This window comes from Taudactylus pleione, unplaced genomic scaffold (assembly GCF_031769625.1).
Source record: "Taudactylus pleione unplaced genomic scaffold, aTauple2 ptg000038l, whole genome shotgun sequence".
Lineage (NCBI taxonomy): Eukaryota > Metazoa > Chordata > Amphibia > Anura > Myobatrachidae > Taudactylus > Taudactylus pleione.
This window is the reverse complement of record NW_028284440.1, coordinates 2,465,234-2,487,282: the sequence shown is the minus strand read 5'-3', so window position 1 is coordinate 2,487,282 and position 22,049 is coordinate 2,465,234. Positions and strand designations below refer to the sequence as shown.

At 43.5% G+C, this 22,049-nt stretch overlaps 1 protein-coding gene across 5 annotated transcripts in view; it reads left to right on the top strand.

Annotated features, from left to right (window-relative positions):
- The window catches only part of MDM2 (MDM2 proto-oncogene), a 39,236-nt gene that overhangs the window by 10,814 nt on the left and 6,373 nt on the right, over positions 1-22,049 (top strand). For 4 of the 5 annotated variants that reach the window (XM_088452489.1, XM_088452491.1, XM_088452503.1 and 1 more), the window contains exons 6-9: positions 2,773-2,840; positions 8,593-8,671; positions 8,835-8,995; positions 10,649-10,810. In XM_088452489.1, the coding sequence (XP_088308615.1) occupies positions 2,773-2,840; positions 8,593-8,671; positions 8,835-8,995; positions 10,649-10,810 (470 nt within the window). The remainder of the gene's footprint in view (positions 1-2,772; positions 2,841-8,592; positions 8,672-8,834; positions 8,996-10,648; positions 10,811-22,049) is intronic. The other variant, XM_088452495.1, reaches the window with a different exon arrangement.

The following is a 22,049-nucleotide window of genomic DNA, read 5'->3' as shown; positions in this document are numbered from 1 at the left end:
ATGCCCTCTTTTCAGGGAGCATGCAGACATTCCCTTCCCGAACACTCATCGCTTTGCCTTGCCTTTCCCGCTGTCTAGCAGGAACACTAAGTATCTATTATTAGTGAACCTAAATCAGCATATTCCCCCACAACTGAGTGAGTGCAATCTTAAAAGGGGGGGGATACATTTAGTGTTTTATAAAATGTCACACATTCCTAAATATGCATGGCTATTATATTTTTTTCACAAGCAGAAGATATATTTGTTCATTGTTACCATGAGTGATTGTAGAGGTCATTGGTGTACACTGAACTCATTTACATGTCTGTGCAACCAGGTTGATATGACGTGTGCTTTGTGGCATAGTGTTGACTGGCTAATAAGTTATGTACATTGTCAGCAACAATGCAAAATTTGACTGGCATTTAAACAATGCTCAACTGGTATTTGTGGATCTAATCCCAATTGTAAAGTGCAACGGAATATGCTGGTCCTATGTAAGTAAATGTTGGATAAATAATGTATGCCAAGAAAACCTGTCAGTGTGCGGGAGCCTGGAGCTCACTTACGGACTCTGGCGGCGCTGGTCTACCTGCGTGTCTGTGGTCCCGCTGCGGGTGGGTGGCCGTCGGTACCAGCTGTGGTAACCTAGTTGCGGCTGGCTTCTTCCATTCTCTCCCTGCAGTTTGATTACAGGCTGATAGGAATTGCACCTGTTGTGGTCTTCAGCTGCTGTAATCCGTCCTCTTTAAGGTTCGACATGCTGTGCATTTGGAGACTCTTCTGCATATCGCTGTTGTAACGCTTGATTATTTGAGTTACTGTTGCCTAGCTTGAACAAGTCTGGACATTTCTCATGTGACCTCCCTCATTAAAAAGGAGTTTTCCCCTATGGTACTGCTGCTCACTGGAGTATACTGCAGTGGATGCCGTGCGTTAAAATCCCAGCAGCTCAGTTCCATATTTCGATTGTGTTTCAGTGTTGCCGTAACTGTGGCCAACTTGGGTATTTTTTCGTGTCTTCTGGGCCTGTCGTAAAATCCGTCGTCTGTGGCACCAGGTGCTTATATTAATATCTAAGGCGACAGAGATTACTATATGGCCAAATCCCCTCATTTTTTGACTGGGATGTTGCCTCAGGGGATAGATATGTAATGGGACATATTCTAATCGCTACGAAAGCTCTTATAGCTGACTATTGGTGCTCAGATGTTATACAGAGTCTGGAAGTGATAAACTAAAGTTCAGGCCCGCTGTGACTTTGAAACGTCAGGGGTTTCTACTCGTTTTCTGCCAGTTATCCATTGATTAAGTGGTTTGGGTAGACTGATTATAAGGCTACCTCCCAGACATCTACAACCGCAATTAGTATCTCCCTGGCCTCCTGTCCTTTTTAGAGGACTTAGTTTTCGTTCCCACTTACTTTAGCCGCAGTGTTTTTTGTTTTTGAAGTTTACTGTATATGCGATTCATAGTCTGCCCTTCTTATCATTAAACTGTATTTCTTTTTCATTTATGTATGCAATTTACTTGTCTGGGTTTTGTTTTTGTTTTTTTATCCATGTCTTGAAGTGTCCTGAGTTCATGGTTTCCCCCTCCCTTCCCACCTTCCCTGTTTTAATTTTATGTTGTATTATATGCTTCTACTAGAGATTTTCTTTAATGAACGTCTGTGGTTATATTATTTTGTGCTATACCAATAAAAATTATAATCACAGTCCTTTTAGATCGCATTTCTTCCCCATTCTCGTGTTTGGTCTGAGCAATAAATGAATGTCTTGACCATTGAGTGAATGTACTATGATACTTTTCACAGCTGCTACTAAATTCATTTACAAAATATGCTTGGTTTTAGGTTTCATTTTTTTTGCCCCCTTTCATTCCAGTGGCTTTGAAAAACGCCTTGTAGTAACTTTAACCCTATGCTTTCATTAATTTAGTTTTTGCTACATGATTGGCTTAGATATTTGCATTAGTGAGCAGTTGTACCTAATGAAGGGGACACTGAATGTATATTTTCACCTAATATACTACATTGTATGTTTCACTGGAGAATGAGGCTTAATATTGAGAAGATCCAAACAACTATTGAAGATTTTTTGAAAGTTGGACTTTCTTGATGGTTATTTAAACACATGAACCTAATGATGTGCCTTGTGTACTTATTTTTATCCATTTCTTGAAGCATGTACAAGATAATTTTTTGCCGAAGATAATTCCCTATAGTGACTGGCACACTTTTATCTGTGATACAAACCCTGCCTGCACGTTTGAGTTCATATTAAAGGCACATGAAACATCAGATAATGTTATGACACAAGCTAACATGTTTCTCTCAAGATATGCCTTGGCCTCACCAATCTTGGTTGGTTATGTTTGGCTGCTCTTCCTCTGAGTAAAGTTTATCCACAGAAACATTTTAAAGGACTCATTCTCTTGGATGGTTTAAGAACGCATTGAGCAGATCATGTCCACACCCTTTGATCTTTCTAAATATAGATGATGATTATGTTCACATTTATTTATAGTAAATGCTATACGTATCTTACCTGCTGTTGTAGTAGTCAGCTTGGCATTTGCTAAAAATACCGTTGATGTTTGAAGCATTTCTCATGATCTAGTTTTCAATATGTATACAAGCATTCAAGGTGCTTTATCTCTCCTGTGATCCCTGCGTTGAAGTGCACCAAATGAGTATGTAAGACCGTCCAAGGGTATGGGATGTGGCGTTGTTTACATATATAAACAATACATGCATAATCTTATGGATAAAAGGTATTTCTTTTGCAGATTGCTTTCTAGACACCTTGTGTAGGAATGAAGCATGCACATTTTCACATTCGCAGAACTCTAAACAGGTATGACATTACTATGCTTCTCAAAGGGTTTTTGCCATATGTTTTTTAAATCCGTTTTTCCATATAAGGTGTTTCTGTAATTTGGAACGCAATCCCTAAAATTTACTAAAATATATTTAAAAGTGACCCCTGGCTTTCCTCTGCTTAGCAGAGCTCATCAAGGGAATTGTGGAAAGGCACAATTGATGAATGAAAAAAAAAAAAATATATATATATATATATATAATTAGATAGATAGATACATATTTTATTATAGAAACTAGTGCTAAAAAAGATGGACGGTGTAATCTAAAAAGCACAATGATTTATTAAAAAACAGATATGTATCTCACGAATGACAAGATAAAAAGTTCACAATGGGAACCAAAATGATTGTCTGCTCCTGTATAATAAATGGCTGGACCTAGGACAACCCCCAATGCGTCCAAAATTATCAAGCGAAGTTATGAAGGCAACAGTAATTTACCATGAACTGGTATTGCAGTCACCAGCACCGTTCCTTAGTATCCAAGATGCAACACTTTATAGGCTGTAAAGCGAATCCACATGGAATAATACCAGTATATGCCAAAAAGGGTACAAGGAGGAGTGTAGCAAAGTCCAAATTATAGTCAAGTAGTTGTGCAGGAGTGCAGAGGGAGTCTCAATGCGTTTCACTGGGGAAAACAAATCACCCGCTTCTTCAGGAGTTACCTCTGCACTCCATGTGGATTTGCTCTACAGCCTATAAAGTGTTGCATTGTGGATACTAAGGACTGTGCTGGTGACTGCGATACCACTGTTGCCATTATAACTTCACTTTATAATTTGAGACGCATTGGAGGTTGTCCTTGGTCCAGGCATTTATTATACAGGAGCAGGCAATAATTTTGGTTCCTATTGTGAACTTTCTATCTTGTCATTCTTGAGATACATATCTGTTGTTTTTTAATAAATCATTGTGTTTTTTATATTACATTGTCCATCTTTTTTTAGTGCTGGTTTCTGTGTGTGTGTGTGTGTATATATATATATATATATATATATATATATATATATATATATATATATATATATATATATATATATATATATGTGTGTGTGTTCCTTTCTATTTAGGGACTGACTATCCCTTTTATACCAGCTGCTTTGTGACAGTGCGTTCACATTCTCCTTACAATTGATGATCATGTCTGTGTATGTGATAAAATCAAACAGTAGCAATATCTTGATTTTTTTTTTCTCTTCTACTTCCCCTGGGAGACCCTGGGACTCTGGTGTACAGGTGGTGTTCGGTGGAGCCTGGCACATTAAATTTTGAATGTTTGTGACTGGGTTCTAGTCTTTTAATACTCTACCTGACTCAAGGTGCCTACACACTTGGCGATTTTTTTTATTATTTTTTTTTTTACACGTTTTGCCTGATTTTGACGAATCGTGACGACAAATCGTGTAAAATATGCCCAATTCGTGAGTTTCTACTCACGATAGCGATGCCGATACGCGTCCCCGCTCGTCGTACATCGCATCTTCAGATCTGCCGTGCTGTAAGGCAGATTTGCCGATCTGCGACACAATGCACTGGATGCACGATAGATCTTAAGTCAGATTGGACATTTTTTTACTCCCAAATCGAGACCACGATTGCCGGGGAGCTGCCTGGGGAGAGTTCAGGGGAAATCGTGCCTCAGGTCGGATCGTGAGCACATCACTATGTGTGTAGGCACCTTCAGTTTAGTTTAAATGCCTTGTGGAGCCAGGCGTCCTTTCTTTCAGGCTACTGCTGTAGCCTGTCCATATTTATTTTTTTCTTTTGCTGCAGGCAGACTTCAGGCTACGGGGATCTGCCTACAACATGGGCGCCTCCAGTGGGACCTGCCACAACTGTTACAAATATTTTTTCTGGGTACTCACAGCGCTGCGTTCTTCTTACGATGCTGCGACTGCACCATACAGGAGTGTTCATCCACCATGCCGCGATGTACTTACCGGCAAGTTACTAAGACCCCCTTTCCATTATATAGTTTGCCGGCGACTGATACCAGGATGGCCATGTTCCGTTAGGGAAGGGGGTGGTACCTAGCTGCATTTGTCATCTTGATAGTCCCCTCTGTTGGCTGCTGTGGGCACCTCTTGCCCTTCATTGCGCAGTAGTCTTGTAGGCTGCCGCGTGGTGTTCAAGTCTCAGACCTCCCCCCTCCTCACGCCGGGAAGGGGGAGGGGTTACTTCTGTTTGGACAGAAGTTTTCGTGTACTCTGGAAATTTATTGCCTGCATGGGGGTGGCCTGTGATTTGTCTGTGTCTGAGGAAAGGTTACCTCAGCTCTCTATTCTGCTGTGTGTGTGTGTGTATGTGTGTATATGTGTATATATATATATGTGTGTATATATAATATATATATATATATATATATATATATATATATATTTTAATACACACACACGTTGAGTCTTCCATATCCAAATATTCCGATATATGGAATATTTTTAGCGTGACTGAGATAGTGAAAACTTTGATTTTTGATGGTTCAATGTACACAAACTTTGTTTAAGGCACAAAATTATTAAAAATAAAGTATAAAATTACCTATAGACTGTGTATATGACACACAAATGAATTTCATGTATGTACACAAACTTTGAGCCACAAAATTATTGAAAATATTGTATAAAATTACCTTCAGGCTGTGTATATAGCACATAAATGCATTCTGTGTTTAGATTTGGGCTCTATTCTTAAGACATTTCATTATGGTATTCAATTATTCCAAAATACAGAATATTCCGATATCCAAAATACCCCTGGTCCCAAGCATTTAGGATATGGTAGACTCTGTGTGTGTGTGTGTGTGTGTGTGTGTGTGTGTGTGTGTGTGTGTGTGTGTGTGTGTGTGTGTGTGTGTGTGTGTGTGTGTGTGTGTGTGTGTGTGTGTGTGTGTATGTATGTGTATGTATATAATGTTCCCCTCTGTGGTGTGCTGTGGTCTGTATTCTACTTATCTACCTTTTAATTATTACATCTGGGAAGGGTAATTCTGCAGTACAATCTCATGACAAAAGCAGTTCTGTACAAAATTTGTTTGCTAAGTGTAAAGCAAAATTCCCTCCTGCATGGTCTAACTGGGGGCCGTTTGTGCCTCATATGAAGTGGAGTTCAACGGTTGGCGCCTCTCCTGTGAGTATATCCCCACTGATGGATACGCCACTCTGGCTGGAGCAATGTCTGAATTATTGCAACAGCTTGCGGCTAGCAGAAATCAGAAATTGGCCATTTTGGTATCTGTAGCTGGTGCTTCATCTTCCTCAGGACAGGGTTCAGGGGATTGTGCTCTGCCTTTCCCTTCAGTTGCCCACTCCATAGAACTACATTGAGCCCAGGGGCTGGCTCACTTGGTACAAAGATTGGGTAACTTCGAGACGCATGCCGCGCGCAGAAGCGTGGTTTCTCAGGCATACTTCAGTCCTGGGATGGTTCCGATTCGGAGGCTTCCTCTCCGGTGTAGGATGACGTGGATCTTCCCTCGGTGACTGAGGACATCCAAGGCTTTGAATACTTTTTGTCAAGGGCATACGAGAAGTTCTGCAGATTTCTGAAGCAGTGTATCAGGGGGTTTCTCTCTTCAAGAGGAAACGTAAGCAGCCAGTAACCTTTCCTGCTTCTTTGCAGTTGTAAGAGATCTTGTCCACGGCTTCGCTCAATCCAGATTGTATCTTCCAGATATCTCAGTGCATGTTGTCACTAACCGTTTCCACTAACCCTTTTTGGCTGGGGATAGATCAGAGTGGGGATTACTGCTGTTCGTGGACCTTTCCGTTGCCAGACTGTCCTTCCAGTTCTGGTCTTTCTGCCTTAAGAAAATATTGTGGTTTCTAGGTTTTTGTTTTTTCCCCCGAGACAGCTGCTCACCCATAAATGTGCTGGATCGCAGAGTTATATTCTGTCTTGATTGCAGCTCAGGTTCATCTGCATGGGTCTCCAGTGAAGGACCAATCAGAATTTCAATCACCAGGCGGGCACAAACAGTTCTGTAGCGATGAGAGAGATGGCCGACAGCCTACATTGAGCAGAATGTCATGCCGGCAATATAAGGTGTCTTCATTACCAGGGTTGAAAATTGGGAAACAGACTACTTAAGCCGTCAGTATCTTTACCTCGACGAGTGATCCTCTTTCGTTCCTTGGTGGACAGGTGTGGTCTGCCGGGCGTCAATATGTCTCGCCTGACCCAAAAGGTTACACTGAATTGCTACAGGACATGGGTTTCTGTGGCCCTATCGGTTGGCACGATGTCCATTTTGTGGGATTTTTACTTGTTCTATCTCTTCCCTCTGCTGCTGCTGACAAGGCAATAATCTGGGTTTTAGCGGCAGTGGAGAAGGGGTATTACTGAAAGGTCTTCTGGTGGACACCCCCTGGCTTTTTCTGGATCATCCAGACCTATGTCCACCCCGCATTACAGTGGATGCATTTAATGGCGCGTCTGAGACCGCCATATTGAGGGCCAAGGGGATACCGGAGGTGGTTGTTCCAACGATGCTGAGGGCCCAGATGGAGGTTTCTGCTTAACCTTATCACCAGATTTGGCAGGTTTATGTCAATTGGTGTGAGAAGCGTTTTCCTTCCTCCTTTTGGCTTACCCGTCTCCTGTTGCTCCTTCAGGATGGCGTGGACAGGGAGGTTGCGTTTGTGTTTTCTGAAGATGCAGATGTCTGCCTTGTCTGTCTTTCAGCATCGCCTTTCTTTGTTCCCGGAAATTCAGACATGCATGCATGGTGTCCTTAATTTACAACTGACGTTGGCACCTCAATTAAGCCCTCATCATCTTTCTTCTGATCTTTTTGAGCCTCCTGCTTTTGCCGTTCTCAAGTATTTCACTACGAAGACTGTTTGTTTGTTTTTTATCCTGGCAATTGCTTCAGTTAGGAGTGTTTCAGAGATCAGTGCTGTTGTGTTCCCCATTTCTTGTTCTTCAATCCGACAGAGCGGTACTTTGTACGCGGCCCTCCTTCTTGCTGAAGGTGTTTTCTCTGTTCCACATTAATCAGCCAATTGTGATTCTGGCTTTGTCCTTCCCTTAGAGGCGAGTTAACTTAACTGAGTCAGGTGGGGTTTAGAGGGGGAGGAGCCCAGTCACATCACTGAAAATTTAAAGTGCAAGGCTCCACTCTCCACCAGAGTCCTCCATGAAATTGGATTTTACTAGTAGGTGCAAAAATCCTCTGTTTTTTTGTTTTTGTCTCCTTACTAGTTGATTTTTCTTGGCTAATGGGTTTCTTAATAATAGGTCATGTTCCTGTTTAAGAGCTCCATGCCATAGCTATGACGTGAATGAAGTATAAAAGACTGTAAAAATAAATTGTATAACCCAGTGGTTCCCAAACTGGGTGCCTCGGGACACTTGCAGGGGTGCCTCAGGTTGGTGGTCCAGCACCAAATCAAATTTATTTATGGTCACTGTAAGTCAAAACCATAAAATATGAAACAAACAGAAGCGCAAACCTATCCACCACCACATAACTGAACCGAAGGATGATTGGTAAGCACAATTTTACTTAACCATTATTTTCTGAATTTCTCAATAACAAACTTTTGGCTTAGGGGTGTGGTGAAAACACTGCTGATACTCTACTCTAGTGTGCCGTGTTTTAAATAAGTTTGGGAACCACTGATATAACATTATTAGAGCGCACTACATTGAGTCTTTGTCAGTGTAATGTTGCACAGTATAACATGATGTATTTCCATTTTAACATCTAACTTGTCTCATGTCTAGGATTCAGCACAGGAACTACAAGAGAAGCTAACGTCACTCTCCTCTGTCAGTCCCCCCAAGAAAGCCCACAGCGAATCTGGTAAATTTATTGTCCTGCACTTTGTTTTTTTACCTTGACCACATCATTATGGCATCAGACCTGACAAAGCGTTCCTACCAATAGCTCTGTTTATAGAAACCTTTGTGGAGCAAATGATTCATTTTTATTTTATTTTGTTTTGTTTGGTATTGTGTTTGCTTAGAAGATAATTCTTCAAATGATCAACCCGCAGAGCAACAGAGAAAGCGGCATAAGTCAGACAGTATTTCATTAACCTTTGATGAAAGCCTTTCGTGGTGGGTGATAAGTGGCTTACGCTGTGATAGAAATAACAGTGATTCAACAGACACCTCTTCTAATGCAGTAAGTAAGGTTATTAGCTGACCACATAATGACCAAAGACATTGATAAGCTTCTAGTCTGGGGTGTCAAGTGAATTCTGAATAGAGTGCTCTATGGCTGCACTATTACTGTCCTCCTTAATTCTTCTGTTCCTTGTTATGATATATCATATAGCACTGTTACATGTCTTGTATATAGGCAATTTTATTTAAAATATGTAGCTCCAATCATGGCATAGCGAGCAAAAAAATTGTTTTAAGACAATTGGTCAAGTTTTTAACAAAGTCGAAGAAACCTGCAAAGCTTATTTGAAAGACTGACAAGATGTCACTGTTGAGGTACTGAAGCTTTTGCTGTGAGACTTTCAAAATGTAGCCACTAGGTGGAGCTGGTGCTGTTGTGTTTTTTTTTTCTCTCCAAACCACCACTAGGGTTTTGTTTGCATGCTTAAGGCAGGTTACAGTGTGATTCAATGACCAATCAGGTTTAAATGTGTTTTATTTGTGCTGAAGTTCAGTGGGTTATGTTGGAGGGTCTGACACATACGGTCACATTCAGTTAGCCCTGGGCCTGATATAGATGCACATGGCCTCATGTTCTGTTGAGCAGACTTCTCAATGTGCTCTTTTGCTACTAAATCTGGTCATACAATAGTAACCATCTCATCATAATATGCTATGAATTGTAATATGTATTCTATAATGTGTTTTGTATTGCCTGAACTATGTCTAATAGTGAATAAGGTATCATTTAACCCTTTCTGCCATATATTATGTATATAAGACGTAATACAGATCATGAAACTGGTGACTTTGAATAGTCATTTACAGGTCTGTCTAAAAAGTTTGGTGAATGGTCTGATATATCTGTATGCAACACTTGCAACAAGGTCGCTCATGCGCACTGACATGCATGGACCTGTCTGAACCTGCCCCCAGTTGGGGTTTGCCCGAGGCCGCCACCGCACTGCCATTGCATTCATTTCAACAGTGTGTCCCGAGCAGTGTGCGTCGAACAGCAAACCCCGACATGTCCATATAGCCGCGCCAGAGGGCAGGGTACTTTTTGCCCGTTAGAAATAGGGCAGGGTGCAGCGCCCCACTAAAACAGCCTGCAGGTGCCATACCCACCCGCGGGTTGCAGTTCCCCGCAGGTGGGGAAAACTGCAGTGTAGCGGTCACCGTCGGTGAATGGATGCTGGGCGCATGTTCCCAGGATCCATTCACTATGACAGCAGCGCTTGGGTGCAGCCTGGCATGTCTGTAAGTGCCGGGCACGCCCCCAAGAGTTAAGAAAAGGCGATGCATCTTAAAGACACGTCCCTTTTGCCTTTGGCGCATGCAGATGTGATATATATATATATATATATATATATATATATTATAATGTGTGTGACTTTGGTCAGTAAGGCGCTCAGAATAACTGGTTGAGTCTCTGTGCATTAAAGCACCTACTTAAACCTTCATTAGGATTTATAGCTGACTTATTTTGATGTCTTCAATTCTATCAATATTTACAAACACATCTGTGGACAGTGTCTGATGAGTATGAAATATAATTAAAACGTCCAATAAGAAAGCAAACTTCATTGGTCCTTCATTGTTTTCTGTAGTGGAGAATGTAATACATGAGTAGTGGTAGTCTCATCATTTTACCCTGTGATTTTTGTTATAGGACCTTGATGTGCGCTCAGTAAGTGACAATTCTGATTGGTTGGATCCAGGTTCTGATTCTGACCAGTTCAGTGTTGAATTTGAAGTGGAATCTGTTTATTCAGATGATTACAGTCCAAGTGGAGATGAACAGAGTCTTGCAGATGATGATAAAGATGATGAGGTAGAAATATGCTTTCAGTAATATAATTTGAAGTGTACTGACACATTACAAAGAAAACCTAACCCCCATCTGTGTTACATACTCATGTGAATATCATATGCATCTTGACATTAAGGTTATCGTAATTGTTTATTTTGAAGGTAACAATTTTGCAATTCAGGACGGCATACAAATCGCACACTACATACAAATGAAATCTGAAAGTGCATACAGTGTGTGGTAGATAAAGGAGGTGTAAACATAAAACATAATAGAGAGGACCTTCCTTGTTAAATCTAGGATTAATGGTCCTGTGCTTGCTGTAGCTTGTTGAGGCAGATTCAGTTAGTAGCTGTTGGAAGCTGGCATTAGACATTTTTATATGTGCATTACGCTAGTCATAGGGTGCGGGCAGAAGCTGCCTTCTGAAGTTAATGTGTGGAAGCCACCAGATCCCTTTCCGGTGGCTTCTGCGGCTAATTATTTGATCCTTTTGTGTGGATAGGACACACGTACCAGATGCACGTTTTGTGAATCATTCGTAGAACAAAAATGTGTATTAGGGCTATATTTTCATAACCAAGTGTTGCCCACGTCATTCTGCCCCTTTCCATTCTTTCCAACCGGAGCATTAAATCAGGATGATTGAGGATGAGCGTTAATAATGTGTTAGTACTTCAGTATAGGAATCAGTCATTCACAGTGTAAGCTTTGTTTCCGATCTGACAATTCATAGTTTAAACACGCAAAGTGTATATACTTTTTTAGCATGCTGTCAGAAAATATTGATCCCTCTTATAGAAAATAATTTTTTTTTTTTATGGAATTCACAGCTGATAACTATTTGTAATAGGATTGGCTCACTACATTTGAGAAGTTTTTAATAGATTGTTCCATATAATTTATGTGAAGGCATTGTGATTTTGAGCAGTATGTGTTTATTACTTTTATTTCTTCTGTTATTTCTATGTATGTATTTTACATAACCTCTCCAAATCGTTATGCCTTCATTGCAGTATTTCCCTTTCTTACTTCCTTAGGCTGCTGTAAGCCTGGTCTGTTGCTGCAGCTTTGGGTACTGATGATGATGATGATCAGAATCTTCTGACATCACTGAAATGCACTTGCCTAGTTTTGTACATTTCAGTGAGTGGCCCTCGTCTTCAATGCTCTAACACCACTGTAATCTGTTCAGCTGTGAGTGGGAAAGCAGAGAAGCGAGCTCCCTGCCTACCTTTTCCCACACACACTGAGCGCACAGGTGCCAGCAACAGCTACCAATGTAGAAGAATTGCCAGCAAGGTAGGAATATGGAAATTGTCTGTAAATACCAGTTATGCTGAAACAAGTTGCAAAACTGATTCAACATAAATTTAGCAATTTACATAAGTCTAGAAGCATAAACTAGTGATCTGTATTTTATTTTCTGTAGCCCTTTTAGGTTTGTTAATAGTTACTTCAGAGACATATGTAAAATACTTTCTACTTCAGGGTCCATAGGGGGTCCACAGGGTTGACCTTGGGGTATAGGTTGGGAACCAAATCCGGGCACCACGCAGTTAAAGCTTTTAGCTCCCAGGATGCACTGGGTCCACTCTCCCTATAACCCCACCCCCAAGCCAGAGGCACCTCAGTTTAAGTTGGTGCCCGGCCGGAGTCGGGTCACCGTTAGCGCAGGGGGAGCTGATTAGCAGCCCCTAAGCTTATTTTATTTTTTTAGGGACAAAGTTTTTTCATGGACTTTGGACTCTTCAGAGCGGCAGCGTCGGACTGTCCATAGGACGTCTAAGCTGCCGCTCCGTCACCCCGCTGGTGCTGAGACGCCAGTACAGATCTGGGGATCTCAGCGGGACCCCAGAGTCTGTACTAGCCGGACTCTGCGGGCGCCCAGGACTGCTGCCGGATCCACGGGGAGCAGGTAAGGTCGCGGATCACCGCTTGCGGTGATCCGCGCATTTCAAATGCAGTCCTGTGCCTCCGGTCTCAGGGGACAGACCGGAGGCGCCGGCAGTGGCGGCGGGCCCCCCATACCCCGTGTGTCCACTAGACCACCAGGGACTTAACGATCGGTGCAGGGAGCCGGCGTCCCGGGGGTTAATAGCCGGCCAGGGGAGGCAGCCTTCCCTGTTACAGCGGCTCCTCCCCTCAGCTCAGCGCGCCTTTCAGTATCCATAGTCTGGCGTCGCTGAGCTGCTTCCTCCGCGGGCCACGCTTCCTCTGAGGTCTCCAGCGGCCATTTTATCTCTGTGGTGCAGCAGAAATCTCTCAGGATGGCAGTGAGTCCAGTCCCCCTGCGTACCTCACCATCAGGTCAGTGTACACAGCGCTGTAGCCTTCCCAGACACTGAATCTGGGCAGTTGAATGCAGTGTAATAGTGCAGTATATTATATGACATGTTTATGTATATATGTATATATCTGCATTGTATGTGACTTATGCTAGTGCTGACTGTACTTTATTCTCTCACCTGTCAGTGTATATCTATCCCTTTTCTTTATCTGCCCTAATACAGCTGTACTTAGGGTGGTTCTGAGACCTCACATTTATATACTTGTTAATATATTTGTGTGGTTTGTCACATACTGTTGCGTGCTGCACGTTGCCATATTTTAGATGGAACTGTGTGTTGCATACGCTGAAAATGGGTTCCTGCAGCTAATTTTTGGCATCAGTCAGGACCAGTATAGCGCTGCTTGATATTTCCGCCAAGATTGGTCAGATATGTCTGACCAGGAGATAGAGCGTTATACTGCACCCATTTTTACTATCCTGCAAGTCATGTGCTGCAGGTGTTAGTGCGGAGGATTTGACTCATAAAGGGTTCTGTATGTGGCGTCATCTGGTGCCGGCCTCTTTCACGACCCCCTTGGGCGGTTTGTTTTCTCGGGATCCTCTCAATTGCGGATCGCCGGGCGGGCCCCATTGTTGTACCTCACTTGGGGTTACTTCACCATACTGCCCTTTTCATCTCAGGGTATCTCGCAGCTTCTTGCACTCTTCCCCTGTGACACAGACTACCGCTCCCTGCAGGGGTTTTTCGCAGTATATGAATTCCCCCTGGTGCCACAATAGTCTGTCATTCCCCTTGCAGGGATTACCACAACAGCCACCCTGGGTGGATGTCGTTTTCTACGAAACGCTAATTGGCGTGGTTGACGCCCTGTGGTTACTTCCCAGTTGGCTCTGCCGTGAACTGGGTACTGTTCGGGGCTCTTTCCCTCTTACACGGGGGGAAGCCTATTTCAGGTATTATTATCCCTGCTTTAGGGCTCGTAGCAGGTCCATTCTGGTTAGAGTGAATGTTGACCTGCACCTGTATCATACACCCTCAGTATTGCGTGCCTTCGGGTTACCTGTTGCTGACTAGCGGGTGGATCGCATAGCGGGACTCTGGCTGTTGCCAGATAGGAGGTGTTACAACAGTGTTTGGCCTCCTGTCCCAAATTCCCTGAGGGTCATCACGAGCCCCTCCTGGGGGGGATGGGCGTGTTACTCGTCTGATTACAGACGTTACTACGCCTCCCATTCCTGCGTGGTCGGATTCTTCGGATCCGTAGGTGGTAACTCTGCCTGAAATCAGTATACTTGCTTTCAGGAGTTGTTACCCATCCTACCATGGCTATAGCATGGTTGGTTAATACTATTGCATATTGGGTTGATGCATTTGTAACGTTTTTTCCCCTCCAACACGTCGGGGGTTCAAATGTATTTGGTCGCTCATGTAATATATGCAGTTGTCATAGGTGGACATGCCTATATTGGATACCAGTCTCCTAACTTTCAGAGTTCCGGCTGCGACTGTATCCTCCGTAATACCCTATGGCTGCGCTCTGGGAATGCAGAGGTGCAGATACCATCTTTAGGGTTGATATTGTTTGGTCCTGACCTTGACAAGATTGTAGTAACATTGGCAGTATTACTAACGACAAGTTTACCGCTTTCAGCTATGCCCACTACAAGGCCTCAGACTAAGTCTGTTAAGTCTTTTTTGTCCTCTGGGTCAGCCTAAAGGTCTGTTTCTTCGTAGACTGTCGGCATCTACAAGGGCCGACATATCCAGTACCGAGCAGGCCTGGACTGCCAGCCGATCCTGCTTCTGAACCTACGGATATCTCTTCAGTCTGACGGGACAGGCCTACAACTGGGAGATACCGATTTTCTCAGTTCGCCCGGTATTAGTGTCAAGTTGCCGCGGCTACGTGGGTAGGAGGGTACGCCCTCTTTACAAGGGCCTTACAGATCCAGAAAGCTATGCAGTTGTTGCGGTAAGCGGAGCTAATTGGGCCATCCCCACTATCTCAGTGAGGGACTGGTTGTTCTGTTTTCTTTCTGGTGCGGTGGCTGAATGGTCCTCTTTGGCCTGTTCTCTGTCTCAATTCCCTGAACCAGTTCCTAAAGCTACCTGGGCTCAGGAGGAAATCCCTATGCTCCATCATACGATGTTTGGAACCTGGGGACTTTAGGGTATCACTGGATATACAGGACGCGTGCCTACGGGTACTTACAGAGACCTTTCCTCAGCATGGGCTGAGGTTTGCTGTATCACAGCAACACTTACAATTTTTCGGGCTCTGCCTGTTGGGACTGTCCTCAGCCCCACAGGGGTTTACCAGCGTTTTGGATTTTCTGACAGTTCTTCTGTTCAGTATATCCCAATGCTCCTGTACCTGGACGGCCTCCTGCTCTTAGCGGGATCACCGGGGTACTTTACGGCCAGGTCAGGATGACTGTGGCTTCTTCAGGGTGCAGACGTTTAATCAACGGGGAAAAAGTCCTCCCTGCATCCCTCTCTGGGTATTCTTCATCTAGGATCCCTGCTGGATTCTCAGAATCTGAGAATTCTTCTGGCGTAAGACGGAATCTCCTCTCTTCCATTAGGAGTACATGGTTGTCTGCGCAGTCGACAGATGTCTTTACACTCTGGGATGCATGGTGGAATGGGCTCAGTTCCATTCCAGGCCTTTCCATAATTGGCTCATCTCCAGATGGAATGAGTTTTTTCTGTCGGATAACTGTTCAAACGATGATGCTCTCTCCGGAGGCAAGTCGGTCCCTGTCCGGGTGGCTATGGCCATCTCGTCCAGGGTTTTCTTTGCTAGGGACAGTGTCTGGACCGAATCCTTTTCAGTGCAGTTGGACGTCTGTCGATTCCACCCTGTCAATTAACTTACTCTGGCATAACTCTTGTTTCCCGGTGAACCTGAAAAGGTTCAGTCCGACAGGGTCAGGACAGTGGCTTCCTTTTTAGCAACACTGTTCGTTGGGTGGCAATGACAGGTATGTCACATATTCGGACATAGTCCGAGGGTCTCCTCCCGACCATCTCGGCAGCGTTCATTTCAGGAGCTCTCCATTGGGAAGCGGGAGTCCTCAGCCGTCACGACGTGCATCCCGGGGACTAGTCTCTTCCCCAAGAGAGGTTTCATCTCCTGGTGAGCAGGGGGGGCCCCCCTGAGGTGACCCTCATGGCCTTCTGACTTTATCACACTATGGTGTTACAGTTCAGCTCTGGGGATTCTGAAGCAAACTTCAGCGACTCTTTGTCGGTGAAGTGGTCCTTCCACTTTGTGTACCTGTGTTCTCCGGTCTCCCTTCTTCCTCGAGGTCTTTGGAAGTGTTTTCAATCGAGACGGAGATGCTTTCCTGCTGGTGGCTCCTGATTGCCCCAGATGTCAGGGGTACTTGGATCTTCGGAGTCTCTACATCGATACTCCATCCCTGATGCTTCACTGCCCGGACCTGTTGTCTCAGGGTCCTTGGTTTTGCCTTTGACCTGGGTCGTTTGTCTTTGACTGTGTCCTTACAGTGGTCTTACGGCTTCCCTGGCTTTGTCATCATTGGAATGATTAGAGCAAATGGATCAGTTTTTGCTGGGACCTACCACAAACTGTGGCAGCCATAAATCTTATGGTATTGTACCTGTCGATACAATCCTCTGGTGTCCAGGATTTCCAGATATTCTGGCATTCCTTCCGGCTGGCTTGGGTTTCACACTTGGCCTGGTCTTCCTGACAGTGCGGATCTCTACACTGTCAGTATGGTTAAGATATGGAATTGCTTCACTCTGGTATCCAGTTCATCCTTTGGAGTGTTTTCTTGATTATGCCTCCATTTGTCCTCCCTAGGGACTCCTTGGGAGTAAGTAGTGGTTCTTCGTTACCTCCGGGGACAGTCAATGGAACCGCTGGTTGTGATAGCCATTACATGGTCTATTGCTTAGGCTCTCTCTTTCTCTCAGGGTGTTTATATCAACCAGGAGAGCGTCTGAATTGGGAGCGTTCTCATGTGGCTCCCTCTTCTGGAGGGCATCATGTCAGGGTGGGAGTTGCTCTCGCCCTGTGTTTCTTCTTAGTGGTTTTCAGGTTCCATATTATTCTGGAACTTATGGTACGGCCATTCTGTCCCCAGTCCTCTCGGCTGGTGTGGCCTCATTGACTGTGGTCTGGCCTCTTTGGATTTATGTGATCCGTTCAGGTTCCTTACGGAAATCGGACTCCTTATTGGTGGTCTGAGATTTCTGGTTTTCACAGGAAAGGATGGCCGGCCTATAACCAAATGTTGGCTTGGATGGCCTCGTAGGTCTTCCTCAGGGGCCTACCCATGGGTAGGCCTTCCTGTTGTTGATGCTTGTTTTTTCTCGGGCCATGTGACCCTCGTGTGCGGCTCGTGTGTGGCGCCTCGGCTGTTTTGCCTTACTGGGTGGCCTCGTGGTCTTCTGTCCACACCTTTTTAAGGTTCTAGGCATTGGTTTCCTTTGCCTCTCAGGATGCTTCCTTTTTGGCGACGGATTCTCCTCTCAGCACAGGAGCGTCCCCACCCTTGGTTGAACTGCTTTGGGACATCCCCAAGGTCAACCCTGTGGACCCCCTATGGACCCTGAAGTAGAAAACAAGAGATATGGTAAGAACTTACCTTTGTTATCTCTGTTTCTACGAAGTCCATAGGGTCCACAGGGCGCCCGCCCTGACGCACCTGGCTTCATATGGGCTGTGTGGCTGGTCACCGGTTTTCCGTCTCCCATTTCGGTGAGTATGGTTATTGAGTGTTCCAGTTTTCTCTCTCTTTTTCTCTCCTCCTCCGGCCTTTGGCTACTTACAAACTGAGGTGCCTCTGGCTTGGGGGTGGGGTTATAGGGAGAGTGGACCCAGTGCATCCTGGGAGCTAAAAGCTTTAACTGCGTGGTGCCCGGATTTGGTTCCCAACCTATACCCCAAGGTCAACCCTGTGGACCCTATGGACTTCGTAGAAACAGAGATAACAAAGGTAAGTTCTTACCATATCTCTTGTTTTGGTCTACTCATGGGTGAAGTAATATCTGTGAAGTGATAATCTACGTTAGGGAATATCACTGAAAACTAGGGTGATATGATGCATATACTTCACCAGAGCAAACATACTATTTTACAAAGTCTTGTGACTAGATCCTGTTCTATATCCTCTTACAAATAACTCCATTGACTTTTTGGTTCCCCTCCAAGCCTCAGTAGTTACCGATACAGGTTTATTTCCAAAGGAATTTATAAATCAGTGTTGAAGTATTGTTAGGTTCAGAAAGTGTTGGATCTTGCCATTTTGGTAAAAAGTAGTTTGTGTGCAGTAACTTTTCAATGAATGTTCATCTAATAATAATAGTTGAGTTTTCTGTGAAGAAGCTGCCTACTCCTCTCCAGTGGAACCATTTTATTTAGATGACTGACCTGTGCACAGATGCTCAAGCAGGGCAATTCTGTGGCAGCACCAGTGTTCTCCCAAGCAGATCTTGGGGGCCTTGGCAATAATGAAATGTTGAAATCCTGACTTTTTTTTTTTTTATATATTTATCTTTAATTTAAATTTTCTTTTATATATTCTTCTGTTCTTAAGCTGGCCATACACCAGACCAACTTTCCTCCACCCATTCCACTAGTTGGTTGGTTGGAATGAAAATCTGGTAATGTATGGGAGCAAATGACAATCAGCCATTTGCTCCTAAACACCAGAAAACACGAAAAAAGGTCGTTCAGCCTAGTTGGTTACATCTGTTTGATTTAAACAACTTGTCTGAACAACAGCTTTAGTCCGTTTTCCGGTGTTTGGGGGCAAATGGCTGATTGTCATTTGCTCCCATACATTACCAGATTTTCAATCCAACCAGGAAAGTTGGTCTGATGTATGGCCAGCTTTTTCAAAGTCTGTAGGATCTGGTCCCTCTAATGAAATTAGTATCAAATTATTAAGTATGCTCTGCTTCATGTGATTCCTGAAACAGGTTTTAATTCGTTTTAGAGAAAAAAATAACCACCTTCAGCTGTGCTTAAAGATATAGGAAGCCCAATAGCAGCTAGTTTTGCTAAATTTGGAAAATATTCTTTGAGCTCAGTTATTGATGATATAGGCATATTTGTTTTGTATCTAGATTTTTGTAGGACTCTAGTTCAAACAATTTAGATGCAACTGCCCATTCTAGATTATTATTTTCTAAGGTAAGAATGCAAGAGCTTCAATTCTAGAATGATGGTAAACAAGAATAGCACAAGCCTCATTTTGATCATAGCTCTCTGTATGGAAAACACATGAAAAACGGGATATTATTGGCATATCTGGAGATCTTGCTTCTAGTAGTTTATAACTGTGTCTATGGGGCATAATCAGTTGGGTGCAAAAAGGTGTTTTCAGCGAAAAAGTTTCACCGGTGACTTCATTTCGCCAGGTGAAAACTTTTCCCCGTATTAAATTCCAAAGACTTTTCACCGATGCGGAAAGTCAATGCATTGGAATCGGCGAAAAAGATTCGCCTATGAAAGCTGGTGGAAAAAAGTGCAGAATTGGTGTTTAGGGGTGCAAACTTGCGGAAACCCCCCTGCACCCTTGGGACAGTCCCCCAAAGCTAAACTGTGTTGAAAATAAAATAAAAAATACTTAACACCTCAAAAAAGTACTTTAAATTTGGGGGACAGAAAAGACCAAAGTTGAGGGACAAACATAAAAACTAGCGAAATAGTCTCCAGGTGGGTCCCCAAGTATGCGGCAGGTGTTTTTAAGATTACAGGTGCTAGCGGCAGGTGGATTTTTTAAGTTTTTTTTTTTTTAAAAAAACTTTACTTTAGTAACTTTAAAATATGCTAGCATCCATTTTCATGTACCCCAAACTTGCAGGGACTACTTATTTTGATGAAAAAATATTGCTTAATTCCATTCTTTGCCACTTATGCAAAGATGCTAATAGCAAGCAATTGAGAAAACTTAGTCAGGTGCATAAATATTGGGACATTGACAGAATTTTCATATTTTGGCCTCTATTCACCACCACAATGGATTTGAAATGAAACAAACAAGATGTGCTTTAACTGCAGACTTTCAGATTTAATTTGAGGGTAATTACATCCAAATCAGGTGAATGGTGTAGGAATTACAACGGTTTCTATATGTGCTTCCCACTTTTTAAGGGGCCAAAAGTAATGGGACTATCAACTCAAAAGCTATTTCATGGACAGGTGTGGGCCATTCCCTCGTTATTTCATTATCAATTAAGCAGGTAAAAGGTCTGGAGTTGATTCTAGGTGTGACATTTGCATTTGGAATCAGTTGCTGTCGACTCTCAGTGACAGCTCTTTGGATCTCATATTATCAGTGAAGCAAGCCATCATTAGGCTGAAAAATCAAAACAAACCCATCAGAGATAGCAAAAACATTAGGTGTGGCCAAATCAACTGTTTGGAACATTCTTAAAAAGAAAGAATGCATCGGAGAGCTCAGCAACACTAATACCCCTTTTACACCAGAGCAAAAACCTGGGTTTTTGCTGGGTCTACCCGGGTCGCAGCTAAGTGTAAAAGGGTCTCTGAAAAATAACCTGGGTCAAGTGACCCTGCAATCCAACCCAGGTAGCTACCAGGGTTGGACCCAGGATGGATCCAGGTAATGGTGTAGTGTAAACGGTGCAACCCAGGTTATCTGACCTGGATCATGCCTAAAATGAGAGGATTGGTGGTTGTTGAGCATTCACCTCCCACTTTTTATGACCTCACAGGTTTAGCAGGGCAGACCTGAGTTCAGTGTGAACAGGGCTGACCTGGGAGTAACCCAGATCAAAGGTGCAGTGTAAATGGATCTGACCTGGGTCTGACCAGGGTTGGAACCATGTCCAAAAACCCAGGTCGGACCTGGGTTTTTGGTGGAAAAGAGGTATTAAAGACCCGGAAGACCACGGAAAACAACTGTGGTGGATGACAGAAGAATTATTTCCCTGGTGAAGAAAAACCCCTTCACAACAGTTGGCCAAATCAAGAACACTCTCCAGGAGGTAGGTGTATATGTGTCAAAGTCAACAATCAAGAGAAGACTTCACAAGAGTGAATATAGAGGGTTCACCACAAGATGTAAACCATTGGTGAGCCACAAAAACAGGAAGACCAGATTAGAGTTTGCCAAACAACATCTAAAAAGCCATTACAGTTCTGGAACAACATCCTATGGACAAATGAGACAAAGATCAACTTGTACCAGAGTGATGGGAAGAGAAGAGTATGGAGAAGGAAAGGAACTGCTCATGATCCAAAACATACCACCTCATCAGTGAAGCATGGTGGTGGTAGTGTCATGGCGTGGGCATGTATGGCTGCCAATGGAACTGGTTCCCTTGTATTTATTGATGTGACTGCTGACAAAAGCAGCAGAATGAATTCTGAAGTGTTTTGGGTAATATTATATGCTCATATTCAGTCAAATGCTTCAGAACTCATTGGACGGCGCTTCACAGTGCAGATGGACAATGACCCGAAGCATACTGCAAAAGCAACCAAAGAGTTTTTTTAAGGCTAAAAAGTGGAATGTTATGCAATAGCCAAATCAATCCCCTGACCTGAATCCAATTGAGCATGCATTTCACTTGATGAAGACAAAACTGAAGGGAAAATGCCCCAAGAACAAGCAGGAACTGAAGACATTTGAGGTAGAGGCCTGGCAGAGCATCACCAGGGATGAAACCCAGCGTCTGGCGATGTCTATGCATTCCAGACTTCAGGCTGTAATTTCCTGCAAAGGATTTGCAACAAAGTATTAAAAAGTGAAAGTTAGATTTAGGATTGTTTAGTTTGTCCCATTACTTTTGGCCCCTTAAAAAGTGGGAGGCACATATAGAAACCGTTGTAATTCCTACACCGTTCACCTGATTTGGATGTAATTACCCTCAAATTAAATCTGAAAGTCTGCAGTTAAAGCACATCTTGTTTGTTTCATTTCAAAGCCATTGTGGTGGTGAATAGAGGCCAAAATATGTAA